The following is a 14,259-nucleotide window of genomic DNA, read 5'->3' on the forward strand; positions in this document are numbered from 1 at the left end:
AAGATTGATAAATTAAGATGTAAATGTACGAAGAATCTAGATTGCAAGGGATAAATATGTGAGAAGATTAGTTATGAATAAATTCTTTTATCAGTGCGAAAAAAGAAAATCATTAAAGAAAGTAAAACAATAACAAACTTCAAATTATATCAAATTGATGTTTGAATAAAAGAAAACAACCATCCTATATTTTTGTGAACAAATTGAAAAACCAAATCCTAATTATTTTGGAAGATCTCTGCGTCATAATTATCTATAATTTTCAACTAAGGGTCTGTTTGGTAAAAATAGCGGTTGACTGATAAGCTAGCTAATAGCTTATAGCTTATGACTGATGGCTGATGACTAATGACTTATAGCTTATAGCGGATGGTTGAGACTGATAGCTTATAAGCTCATTGAAGTGTTTGGTAAAATTAGCGGTTCAATTAACTTATAAATGTAAAATGACATAAAAGATATTTAATATATAATTATTTTATTTTAAATTAAAATAAATTATAAGGGTTAAAAATGGATTTTAATTGAAATAATAAGGATAAAAAAGGAAGAAAAAGTAATAAGCTATAAGACATAAGCTAAAACGCTGTTTGAAATAGCGTCTGGAAAATAAGCTATAAGCTCGTAATGAAAAGACCGTTACCAAACGGGTCTAAATTATCATATGAGCTTATAAGACATAAGACATAAGCTATAAGCTCGAAAACATGTCTTACCAAACAGAGCCCAAATCAATTTTTTTAAAATATGACTAAATCATATCTATTAATTTAAATTCACTTTAACCTCTTAATATAAAGTCAGTCACCTACGTTCAATCTTACCACCATTAACATTCTAAGTGTTCTTCAATATTTCTTCTTTGATCTAGGTCTTCGATAAGTTTCCAAAACTTTCAACATAAACAAGCTGAAGGGAGAAAAACAGTCGAACGTCAATATTTAATTTACAATCTAGAGAAAGAGTTTCTTCTCATTCGTAAAATGCTACACAAGTTTCTTTTCATCTAGATGGATATAGAGTTTTCAAGAATTATTTATAAATCTAAAGAGAATTTCACCATACCTATCATCTTCGCCGTCAAGATCTTCAAATGACTACCAGTATTTAAAGGCTTATAATGACAATCTTAAATTCATTCAATTCGGTCTTACTTTTTCTGATTCAAAAGGTAACCTCCCTGATTTTGGAACCATAAAAACTTTTTCTGATTCAAAGGGTAACCTCCCTGATTTTGGAACCATAAAAAATTATATATTGGAATTCAACTTTTCCGATTTTGAAAATTGATGGCCAGATTCGGACTTGTCTTCAACAATTCAGAAGATTTTGATGCGAAAAAGTTTATCAAACTAGTCTAGATCGAATAGCTAAGACACTCAATGTGAGTCAGATTGTTGGAGAATCTCATCGAAGATTTGTACAACAGTCTCGATTAGATAGCTAAGACACTCAATCGATCGGATAGCTAGGATAGCTAAGACACTCAATGTGAGTCAGATTGTCGAAAAATCTCTTCAAGCCAGATCAGATAGCTTATTTTATTTAGAATTGTAAAGAAATTGGCATTGAAATATTTTCTTTTTTTATTAGCATTTTTCTCTCCTGATTTAAATTCTATTCTGTTTTTTTGTACAGTAACCAAAATTTGCTGTGTATGCTAAACGTCACCAAATTCATAATGCAATCTAGAGATAATTGAGTTTTCCTTTTTATAATAAAATGAATCAAATTGGTTCGCCGGAGTGATGATTGGTGTTAACTAACGTCAGCATGAGAACAACCATTTGAGAATAGAAAGTTGAGGTTAGTTATTTATTTATTTATTACAGTGACAAGAAGAATATATTCTTCATCATATCAATATTAAGGCCAAAGAAGCTAAAAACACATCATGTCCGTGTTGTTTCTATCCAATCCTTCAATTAGCTGTAACCATAATACAGCAACATAATGTAACTACAGAGTTTAATAAGCTACAGCATATTTCTACACGAAACAAAGTTACTAGACTTTCTTTTTGGGATAAACCAAATTTCTCTTAAACACTAGCTAGGTCAAAACATCAACCTAGCTATGACATAAATTACACTGGTGGTACCCAAAAAAGAAGAGCACGTCTCACTGGCAAAGCAGAAAACAAGACAGCATCGTTGAGCTTGAAACATAGTTCAAGAATATGGAAAGAGGGAATCTATGACAGAAAGAGTTGTGATGAGTGAAGGTTCTGCACTGCATGCCAAGAATAATTAATTGTTACATTTAGACAAAATCAATGAAACTAAAGGTTGAGCATTGAAACATAAAACTGTCCTGTTACAGCTTCACCGACCTATCACCAGTCATAAAAATCAAGACCTTCAAGACTTTGGTACAGTGACATTTAAAATTTTAACATCTTGATATGGCTTTTCTCCCTTGTCCGTCTTGACTTTTTCTATCGCCTGCCAACAAAGTTCTCAATTGATTAATTTTTTGCAGATAGAAAAGAACGTTCATATTCATTAAACAAGGACCTGAAAAAGTAAATCAGAAGTTCCATATACCAAAAAGCCATTGCTGTCAAATTTGAAAGTTAGCGAGTCAGTGTGGTCACAGATGAGTCAGTGTGGTCAGATTAGTCGCACAGACTCTAATCAGTGTATACTGAGTCTAACTCATTCCAACTGTCAGCTCACAAGTTGGTGAGTCTAAGAAAAGTTAGAAAAGGACCCAAAACTTAGGGATTGGTTGTGTTTCACTCACGTTTTCAAGTTAGGTTCAGAAAGATTTATCTACTTTTCTCTCTGCTCCTCTCCCCTTAAAGCCCTCCCCTCCTCTCTGAACTCCCATCCAGAACCTAAGACTATGTTTGGATTGATGGAATAAGATGGAATAGAATAAATTTGTGTTCCATTGTTTGGATTGATTAAAATAGGATGAAATGGAGCATTAACATGATGGAATGCATTCCATCTCATTTCATCACTTCCCTTCATTTTATGTGCCATCCGATTTGGGCGGAATAACAATTTTATTCCATTCCATCCTGAAATATCCAATCAATAGAACGACTTTTGTATTCTGTCCTGCACCGCTCCACTTCATTCCGTTTGTTTTAAGATTATGTTCGGGTGACACAAAAGCTTGAATGTATTAAGATTATTTTCCAAGTAAAATCTGCACGAGTACATGCAGGCAATTCCAATATATGACATGACTTAATATGATGTACTAGATAATGCCTAATAGGAGATAAGAATCCAATTTACCTGGACAACATCCATTCCTTTCACAACTCTACCAAATACAGTGTGCTTGTTGTCCAGCCATGGAGTGGCCACTGTGGTGATAAAAAACTGAGAACCATTGGAATTTGGGCCAGCGTTTGCCATTGACAATGTGAAAGGCCTATCATGCCTTAAACTGCAAAAGAAAAATTATTTGGTGTAAGTTTCATAGATGATCAAACATAGATGATCATTACTTTAGTTACTCTAGTCTGAAATCATGATGATATTTCAAGAGCATGATATGATAAAATGTTTACAGATAAAATTGATTACCTTTTGTGAAATTCATCTTCAAATTCTCTACCCCAAATGGACTGTCCACCAGTGCCGTCTCCTAAAGGATCTCCTGTTTGTATCATGAAGCCTTTGATGACCCTATGAAAAGTAAGATTGTCATAATAACCATTTTTGCAGTGAGTTGTAAAGTTTTCCACAGATTTTGGACATTCCTCCGGGTACAACTTCATGTGAATATCACCCATAGTGGTGTGCATAATCTGCAAAAAGAAGAATTGCAATTATCAGACTCTTTATGGAGAAAACGTAATCGAAACTTGGAAAGAAAATATGTAAAACTACTCTAGAGTCTTGAGTGGAAATATATTTCCCATCTGCTATTGGATAACTACTTAAATAGAAGAATACAGCAGTAAACTATTTATAGCCAAATAAAGATAACTCACCACATTGTCAGGAAGTGATGTTGTTAGTGCCTTTCCAATATCTGAAACTGCCAAAAGTTCATCAGCAGGAGGCTTTTCATTGAACACATCTCTTCCCTTAGTTGCATCTTCAGGCTCCTCAGGTTCTCTTCGACTGATATATAAGATTACCAAATAATAAGACTGAATTACTTGGAGTTCAAAGCAATGGTACAATGATTGGTGAAATTTTAACTGTCATACCTAAATAAATAAATCCTATGCTTTTTGAAAGCACAACATAGGAGTGTGGGATCTGTCAATGGCTCCTTGCTCTCATTAGCATTTGCGGCTGCTGAAGGAATCTTTCTCACTTTTTTGCCACTTCGTTCCCCATGATATAAAGCAATTCTTAAGAATCTATCATTATTCTCCACCTTTCCAAGTATTCGAGCAACTGTATTGGTGTGTAAATTAACAATCTATGACCAAGCAGAAGAGGTGAAAACATTAGGGAATGAAGTTTCATCTAGTGGCTGCATTGCATTAGCAAGCAACAAAGAAAAGTTACAAGTATACAAAAATGTATAACTGAAAGAAATGAAGTGATCGCAACACAGTTATGTATGGAAAAACTCACTTTAATCCCAAGCAAGGTTGCATATATAAGAAAGTTGGAACTATCATCAAAAACTGCATTTGGTTGTGGTGCACTTTCTGTCTTTTCAATTTCTCTCTCAACAGCCATTCTTCGACCAAAATCAATGGCTTCCAATCGATACAATGGATTATCACTTCTTTGGAGATCTTGAGCAACCTATCAAAATATGAATTCATTTAACATTTAAATGTCCAAAAACAATTAGAGAAATGCCAAAATTTCAGGTGAAAGTGTTACCTCCAAAGATTCATCATAAACACGCCTTAGTTTACCCGTTCTGAACCAAAACACACGTATCCTACGATCAGGTGATGTGATGGAAAATTGTTTACCATCTGGGCTGACCTAAAGGAGGATGCAATATAAATAATGAATACCATATAAATCAAATAATGGGTGTCTAGCTTTCATTATATACCTAAATAACTGAATATTATGTCACCAACTAATAGTTTGGAAGTGTGTCTAGACAACTGAGTTACCTCAATAGACGAGAGAGAAGTCTTGCATTTTACTATTTCGAAGAGGTTAGTATCACTTCTAACCTTAAAACTCACCCTACAAGCATCAAGGGAAATGATTAAACTGCATTAGGAACTACACAAAATTCATACAACATGCAGCTAAGAATTTCCATAACAGTTGTATCGGATAAAAACTACTAATACAGTCATAATGTAGAACAATCACAAAATATTTTTAAATATTTGATGTTTCACGGCATTGCGGATTACAACTCAGGTTCATGGTATGTCTTGTGGCCCCTTATTAGCTAACCTAACCTAACCCAAAAGCCTTAGATCAGCAGCCATGTTGTCAAAAGATGCCTCTGACTTAATACCACATCAAACAGAATTTAAAAAGCATGCAAACTCTAAAGTCTGAATACAACAGCAATTAAGTTCACTATGGCAGTTTAAGTCAAATGTCACAAGTTGCAACATTTGTAATCTAAATTCCAATTTTCAATTCAATAAAAAAAAATCTAATTTTAAAAGTCAAACTTCTCAGTTCACCTTAAATGACCAGATCCACATCCATATGTCTTGCCAATAGCACCCAAATAGGAACGATATACTGTATTTGTGGTAGTGTTTTTTATCGGCAAGAAGACAACTAAAATTATTAATAGTAAAATCATGTATTCCTGAGATTATTATAGAAGATAGCACCTAGTGTTTAGATCCAGAGAGAACTAGATGAAATGCTAGATGCGGACTTCAGAATCATAGTCTTCAAAATATAATAATCCATTTAGTACAGTATAAAGGAATCTATCTACAAGTGTTTAAGCTACTTAAAATATGTAAAATGTAAGTGGTCTGTCATATTTGAGTCTCCGAACACGACAAGAAATTTTGAGTATCCGTACGAGACAAAAAATTTAGAGGACGGGCAACCAAAAGTAATTAAACCTTGAAATCTGTTATCTAAAAAAGGAGAGGCGGAACCAAAGTAAGAAAATAACAAAGCACATACTCATCCTCTGGGAACTGGAGTGTTGTAGGATTCCAATATTCAATGAAACCCTTTGTATCTGCTGAAATTACAGTATCATACACAGGATTGAACTTCATAACTTTAATTGGGCCCGAATGAATCTGAATGAAGGAGAAAAGAATGACAAGATTTGATATTAAAGAGTGAAAAGAAATAACAAATGAAATAATGAAATCAAAGCTCGTGCATATTTTAAATTCAGTTGCATTTGAGATAATTTAGAATTGGCACCTCTTTTGAGATGATGGGATCATTTGAACCAGACCGTGCATCATATATATGAACAAAAGATGAGTTCCTATCACTGATGGCAAGACTAGCTTTGACATCCCCTTGATTATAAACCCATTCAATGGCACCAGGAATGTATGGCAACCGAATCATCACCATCATATCAAAGTTGACTACATCGTATACTTTTACAGAACGGTCATTTGATATTGTACAGCAAAGCAGACCATCAATACTAACCTGCATAGCTGAAATAAGTCATGGTTGATAACAAGTACAACAAGAAGATTTTGAAAACATAAATACTTGCACATACATATTATAACAAGAGAAAATTTTCGGCATAAAATACACCATTAGTATGCTTTCAATTGTCAATAGCAGCTGTTTCGTCAAAACTACCATTTTTTGTCAGAAAAAATTGTCAATAGCAGCTGTAGGGGCCCCTATGCACTACGCAAAGCCCAAATAATCCCCCAACTTTATAGCCACCCACTCTGCTTTTTATTTACATTTCGGTCATTTCCCTCTTAAACTTATTTAGTTTATATATTGAGTTTGGATATTGATAGCAAAGAACTGTGATTATTAGATATGAATATGTATTTATTTTTTTTTATATTCTTCTATGCTTGAGCTTTTACATGTATATTATTCTATTCTATTCCTTAAACTTCGGCCTTTCAATTCCTTAAGCTTCAACCTTTCAACATAGCAGTCATAACTAGGCATGGCAACGGGGTGCGTTGGGGACGGTTACTTGATCTTCTATGCTTGAGCTTTTACATGTATATTATTCTATTCTATTCCTTAAACTTCGGCCTTTCAATTCCTTAAGCTTCGACCTTTCAACATAGCAGTCATAACTAGGGTTTGGGTGGATACTAGTGTCCCCATTACCCAATCCGTCTCCATATTTTGCAATCAAGGAAAATCCAAACTCAGTCAAAGCGGGTTCTCCCCCTCAAATTCAAGGCGGATTCAGGTGGGTCCCTACAGGTACAGGTTTTGCTGCCATGCCTAGCCATAACACAATCCGCTATGCCACTACGTTTTCGGAGTCAGCCACTATCCAACATTGATTCCATACATGATATCATATATCATAGAATTAGAGCAAGAATCAATTACATCATATAAGATTTTACTAGTGCAAACTAAAGGGTTGTGCAAGGTTAATGAACTTACAGCTAGACCTTCAATAGGACCAAGATGAGATCTGAAATGTTTCGCAAACTCAATACCAATAGGCCTTTTCTTCCAAAACTTCAAATGCCCTGACAACAGCAGTAAACCACACAGAAATACCAACATTATATTATCATTCCAAAAGCTTGGCTAATTTCAATATGATCCAGGTACGCTAAAACTCACACACAGACAAATATTGCATTTTTGTTCACAATACAAATGACGATGCCACTTTTTTAAGTTAACTCCTAAAAATATTCTTAATTAACCATTAATTTTAGGCTCTCAGACTCAAAAAAAAAAAAGTGCAATTACAGAAATGACAATCAAAACATAATTTACCATCAGCACTTCCAGTAATGAAAAACTCAGCAGCCGAAACAGCAACATGTGTAACCACATCACGATGCATATAGCTTTTCTCATACCTATAAAACCAAACAAATATTAACCATTCAATTTAAATTTCCATAATCCTCAACTTTCACACACACTTAAACATCTTAATTTAACTGCATATTCTCCTAAACATGTATTAGTGAAACCTAACCTATAGTTTCAAATTTTCTTGAAAGCAAACCCTAATTAAAAAACTATAGTCTCTGTGAGATACGAAAGAGAGATTAAGCGCAGTAACTTACATATTAGCGGAAGGTAAAGCATCGAGAAAAGCTTGCTCGAACTGGAGAGGTCGTTTGAGTCGAGCACGGGGAGCTGGACCGGGTCCAACTATGGGTTCATCTTCGATTGTATTCGCGCCATTTTCGTGCTCCTCCATTTTCGAATTGGTTTTGAATGAAAAGAGTGTTCCTAGTAAGAAAGGTGATGAAAAAATGATGCTGTGAAGAATTTAGGATGATGCCATGGAAATGGAGATTGAAGAAGTGAAGAAGGTTCTTGTGATTGAAGGAGGAGTGAAGTGAGGAATCCTAAACCCTAAAGTGGGGTGTCGTTTTGATGATTCTCTTTCGAGTGTAGTAACTGTAAGTTATTTTAAACGCCGATGAATACTGAGGTGGATAAAAAAACATACGGATACTTTTCGCACCCTACACGAATACTTTTTGCAGCTTATCCCATTTCTCAATTGACCTCATGGCCTACTTACGCACCACTAGGGGTGGGAATAGGTTATGCCGAGTTAGGCTTTGCCAAGCCTGAGTCTAACCTGCTAAAAAATTTAAAGTTTAAGTCTGATTTGTAGCCTATTGTAGGCTTATTTTTTTGGCTTGAGTCTAACCTTTTTGAATGCCTGATTGGCCTCTTAACCTAGTTAAAAGCCTATTTCATTTGAACATTTGTAAATAAGTCATTCAACTCAACTTTATATAAACTAAAAAATTAAAAAGATCAGTGAGATTAAATGTTTGTTTGCATTGACTTATTTGAATTTACCTAGTAGTATAAATTTTGTGATACTATTTGTTTGAAAAAACCTATGGAAGTAACTTATGACATTGTTCATAAGATTTTTTTTCATCTTATTTTCATAATTTCTTTAAGATAACTAATATTTATTTTTATATTTTAATTCAAAATATAAAATACAAAATAATAATAATAAAATTATTCAAATTTATTTAAATAGGCCGGCCTTATATGCTTAAAAGACTTTTTATATGGCCTGTGGCCTAGCCTTTTTAGCTAAATAGGCTTATAAAAAAGCCTAGGCCTTTTCTATTTATATAAAAAGTCTGGCCTGGCCTAGGTCTATGTAGGTTGGACCGTAGGCCCCTGTTAGTCGGTCTGGCCTACTCCCACCCCCTACGCACCACCGAATTGACAAAATTGTCCTCGCGGAAGCACCTATTTTTTTAAAATTTGGTTTTTTTCGTAGATCTACGGATCTACAGAACACCTTAAAACATAGTGAAATGTGTGATTTTCCTAATTAATTGAGAAAATCAGAAAGTTTCGTAGATAGATCTACGGAAGATTTCATGAATTTAATTAATTTAAGATTTTTTTAAAGAAAAATCCCAAATTTCACTATGTTTTAACGATTCCGTAGAAACATCTACGAAACTTGTGATTTTCCCAATTAATTGAGAAAATCCCAAATTTCACTATGTTTTATATGCTTCCGCAGATGTATGTACGGAAGGAATCAAATTTTTTCAAAATATGGAGTGCTTCCGGATGTGCATCTATGAAAATAGAGGGTAAAATTAGAATTTTGCGTTGTGTATAAGAGATCCATAGGGTTGATTGAGAAATTGTCTTTTTTCTAATATATGGCCCTTTCTTATGTGTGTTTTTTCTTCTCAAAAATACCATTTAGTACACTTAATAAAAAAAATATTACACAGAACACTCAATTAAAAAATATTTTAAAATGTTAAATCATAAAAGTATTTTAAAATTTACAATTTAATTTAACGACATACATAATTGTTATTGGTTGACATTGTAAAAATAATTTACTTGATAAATGCATCGTCCATTTTTTCTTTTGAAAATGAGGAATCTCATTTACATTCATGTATTTTTCATTTTTCAGATATTTTATAAAAACTTAATTTTGTTTAATATATGTGGTTGAATTTTCAAACTTCATTAAGACTTTATCTTACAATTTTTTTTTGGCTAGCAATCTTACAATTTTTTAAATCCTCACAGAAAAAGCCTTTTCTTTTAAATTTAATTATTGAGGTTGGTCGTAAAATTAATTTGTATTTTTGACACTATCAACTTCATCTTTGTTTTAAATTATAAGTAATGTATATTTATATCTCTTTCCACAAAGATATGGTGAGTATAAATAAACAAATAAAAAGTTGAAGCGTAGTGACACTAGATTAATGAAATATGAATGTCTTTTTAAATTGTGTTGGTACTATACAAAGATAAATGTTTTGAAATTTAATGTGTTTGTGTAGTGTACATGATCATGAATTGGATCACAAATTAACATGTCATTTAATTGTTGGTCATTTAGATGGTGAAGAGGAGAAAATTGTTGTTAAAATGACAAAGAACATGGTATTGCCAATAAACATACTCACAATTTTGAAAAGAAATAGGATTCATATTGTAACAAACAATAAGCAAGTTTATAATGGCTGACACATAAACAACAAAATAATAAGGGGTCCAAGAACTAAAATTCAACAGTCGTTAAAATTATTATATATATATTTTTTTGGAGCAATAAAGAATATATATTCCAAAAACAAATTCAGTACAAGCTGATCAACTAAGATCCAAGCCCATGGTTACAAGTAGATAAAACCAACATTACAAGGCATCAACATACTCTCCTAATTTCCTGTCAAGCTTTGCCCGATACTTGATCTGATCCAGCACCCTCTGCAAATTGAGTTGCTCCATTCTAGCATTCTTAAAGACTCTGTTATTTCGCACGATCTACACATGGTATATGACTTCAGCTACACATAAGCGGAGAAGCTTGGCTCTATTGCTCTTCCCTCTAGCAGCAGTTGTAATCCAGTTTAGCTCCTCTGTCCATGCTTGAGGAGAGTGTGGAGTATGACTCCAATTCAACACCTGCAGCCAGAAAGCTCGAGTTTCCCTACAAGCAAAGAAGAGATGCTCACATGTTTCAGTCTCATTACAATATAAACAGGCACCATCAGTCACAGTCCCGAATTTGCTCAGCCTATCTTTGGTGTGTAAGCGAATCTGGCATGCCTTCCACAAGATGAACAAGGCCTTTGGGCTGACCATATTCCCTCTTAAGATGTTCCTCCACGAGACTAGGCCACGATCCCCTCTTAATTCCAGATAAATTTGCTTGGTTCTATATGTACCTGTTTGCAAGAACTCATTCCACGCTCTAGAACTCATAAACAGGTCCCTATATTTAAAGATAGATTTGATGATCTAAGAATCACTCTGCTTAGCACAATAGTTTGTAGCATCAACTCCTCTCTTCATATAGTAGTGACTGACCCAACTAATCCACATTCTATCCTTCTTTGCATTCAGATTCCAAAGCAACTTGCCCAAGGAGGCACGATTCCAAATAGTTAGATCAATGAGGCTAAGACCTCCAGCAGCTACAAGGTCACAGACATGTTCCCAAGAGATGGGAGCCTTGTTACTAATAGTATCTTTACCAGTCCATAGAAAGCTCCTACAAAGGCTTTCAATGTGGTGGATGATCTTCTTGGGAAGGGGAAAAATCTGCAGCCAGTAGTTAGCAATAGAGAAGAGTACACTCTTCACCAAGAGGAATCTGCCAGCATAAGATAACATTCGAGTGCACCAGTGATTGATTCTACAGGTCATTCTATCAATAAGAGGTTGGCAATTATTGATTGTAAGCCTCTTACTATCCAGGGGAACTCCAAGATACCTAAAAGGCATTTGCCCAATCTAAAAACCAGTTTCAAGCATCAGCAAATTCTGACAGTTACTATCCACTCCACCAATGTATATTTTGCTCTTAGGAACACTCATGACCAGACCTGTGGTGGAGGAGAATTCTTTCACCTTCTGCATAATGAGTCTAATGGAGGTGACATCTGCCCTGGAGAACAACAAAATATCATCAAGAAAGCATACATTCAGGATCTTAAGTTTTTCACACCTAGGGTGAAATTTGAAGCCAGGGATATCACCCAATGTTTGAAGCACCCTGTGTAGATACTCCATAATCAGGACAAAAAGCATAGGAGATATTGGATCTCCCTGCCTTAGTCCTCTCTTAGCATTGAGAGTAGTACTGGGTTCACCATTAAGAGAAAACTTATAAGAAACAGAGGTGACACATGCCATGATCCAAGCAACAAATTTGTGAGAAAATCCAAGTGCATACATGATATTCTTTAAGGCAATCCACTCCACAGTATCATATGCCTTTTGTATATCCATTTGGATCATACACCTAGGTGATATATTTTTCCTTCCATAGCCTCTAACCAATTCCTGTGCTATCATAATGTTGTCATGGATAATTCTGCCAGGTATGAAAGCAGATTGGTTATCATTCACAATGGAACCTATAACCCTCCCCAATCTGGAAGTAAGAATCTTGGACAGAATTTTGTAAAAAGTACTACAACAGGAAATAGGCCTCCAATCTTTCATAGTCTTAGCTTCATTAGTCTTAGGAATCAGAGTAATCAGGGAGCAGTTTAAGTCTTTGTGCATAGTGCTAGTCCTGAAAAACTCCTGAATAGCTGCTATTACATCCCCCTTCACAGTCTGCCAGGAACACTTGAAAAAGTAAGCATTGAAGCCATCCAAGCCAGGGGCTTTGTTGTTGCCAATGCTACTCAAAGCATCCCACACTTCCAGCTCTGTAACAGGTTGGATCAGACTTAAGGCATCATCCCTTGAGAGCAGACTACCCTTACTAATGCTGGAAATATCAATCCCCTGCAGTGTATTTGTAGCAGTCCCTACAAGGTTTGTATAGAACTCTAAAATTTCCTTGGCAATCTCTTCCTTAGTGGTAAGAGTATTCCCATTCATGGCTACCAGAGTTGCTATATGCTTGTGTTTGTTCTTCTCCTTCACTGTATTATGGAAGAAAGTATTGTTGCCATCCCCCAAATGCAACCACTCCACCTTGGCTCTCTGTTTAAGGATACTTTCCTCCATTTGATTCAATTCCACCACTTTATCAATTTTGCACTTAACTTGTTCAATGGCTGATGCATCAAACTTATTGTTATCAAAGTGTTGATGGGCATCCATAAGGTCACTTCTGGCCTGTTGAATCTGAAGCTGTAAATTACTGAACCTTCTTTAAAGCTGCCCTATAGGCCTCTGCAGTCTCCTCATCTTTTTCCACAGTTTTTGCATAGCAGTTCCATGGGTATGTTGATTCCAACTAGTTCTAACCACTTCCTGGTAATCCTCTTGCTTGGTCACATAGTTCACAAACTTGAACATAAAGCTTCTATTGGCTTGGGCAGCTATCCAATTAACCCTTATAGGGGAATGATCCGAGATGCTAGGGTGAAGAACCTCCACACTTACATTCTGATACTTTTGGAACCAATGACAATTGCCAATAAGCCTATCAATCCTTGAGTATATAGCACATGTGATATGTTTATTAAACCAAGTGAAATGACATCCTTTTGTAGGGGCTTCAAACAAACCCTGTCTCTGCATCATTTCAGTCAAGTCACTATATTCATTGATATGTACATTATTCCCTCCTATTCTATCCTGGCAAGTTAAGACATTGTTGAAGTCTCCCATAACAATCCAGGGACTAGATATATGTACACCCAAAGTATCTATTTGGTCCCAGAGATTCTTTCTCAACTCTTTTTGATTCATGGCATATACAATGGCAGCATAATAATGGATACTATTATTCACATTACTAACCTCCATATGAATAAATTATTCTTCAATAAGAAGTATCTTCAGTTGCACTTCAAGATCCTTCCACAAAATCCAAATCCTACCATTAGAGTGGTGGGAGTAGTTATCTATGAAGGACCAAGACTTACCAAAATTTCTTCTAATCTTGCAAGCATTACTTTGTTTTACTCTAGTTTCAAGCAATGCTACAATAGGGACGTTAAAAGTTGAGAGGTAGGAGCTAACCTCTCTATGCCTTGCCTCCTTATTGATGCCCCTAACATTCCAAGTAGCAAGCATTAACCATTACTGCATCCCACCTCTGGGACAGTTCCAATCCCAAGGGGTGTGAACACATTCTGTACAAGCATCTCATTAACAGGGGTGAAAATGATTTTCTTCTTGGCTTTATCAGTTCTATTAGCACTTACCTCAGTCCATTCATCATCCTGGTTATTCTTCTGGATAGTACTCTCCT

The 14,259-nt window shown here is 35.0% G+C and overlaps 1 protein-coding gene across 3 annotated transcripts; it reads right to left on the bottom strand.

Moving 5' to 3' along the window:
• Positions 1-1,882: 1,882 nt before the first annotated feature.
• On the bottom strand, positions 1,883-8,473 carry LOC131653553 (peptidyl-prolyl cis-trans isomerase CYP71). 3 transcript variants are annotated; one of them, XM_058923732.1, is made up of 14 exons: positions 8,138-8,473; positions 7,839-7,924; positions 7,494-7,582; positions 6,306-6,545; positions 6,054-6,175; positions 5,057-5,132; positions 4,812-4,919; positions 4,554-4,730; positions 4,178-4,395; positions 3,956-4,088; positions 3,546-3,769; positions 3,252-3,405; positions 2,333-2,444; positions 1,883-2,227 (listed from the first exon to the last, which is right to left on the bottom strand). In XM_058923732.1, the coding sequence occupies exons 1-13, from the start codon at positions 8,272-8,274 to the stop codon at positions 2,361-2,363; spliced, it is 1,848 nt and encodes a 615-aa protein (XP_058779715.1). In that variant the 5' UTR covers positions 8,275-8,473; the 3' UTR covers positions 1,883-2,227; positions 2,333-2,360. The 3 variants fall into 3 exon arrangements, with proteins under 3 accessions (XP_058779715.1, XP_058779714.1, XP_058779716.1); XM_058923731.1 differs by having other exon boundaries at positions 1,883-2,232; XM_058923733.1 differs by lacking the exon at positions 8,138-8,473 and having other exon boundaries at positions 1,883-2,232; positions 6,306-6,553; positions 7,839-7,862.
• Positions 8,474-14,259: the final 5,786 nt, after the last annotated feature.

This window comes from Vicia villosa, linkage group LG2, assembly GCF_029867415.1.
Source record: "Vicia villosa cultivar HV-30 ecotype Madison, WI linkage group LG2, Vvil1.0, whole genome shotgun sequence".
Classification (NCBI taxonomy): domain Eukaryota; kingdom Viridiplantae; phylum Streptophyta; class Magnoliopsida; order Fabales; family Fabaceae; genus Vicia; species Vicia villosa.

Bases quoted from the DNA above. Each gene is read 5' to 3' on its own strand.
- LOC131653553 (XM_058923732.1), bottom strand. From the start codon at position 8,274: ATGGAGGAGCACGAAAATGGCGCGAATACAATCGAAGATGAACCCATA. The intron at 7,925-8,137 runs GTAAGTTACTGC...TTGGTTTTATAG, and splicing joins GCTTTACCTTCCGCTAATAT to GTATGAGAAAAGCTATATGC. The intron at 4,089-4,177 runs GTATGACAGTTA...CTTATATATCAG, and splicing joins CATAGGATTTATTTATTTAG to TCGAAGAGAACCTGAGGAGC.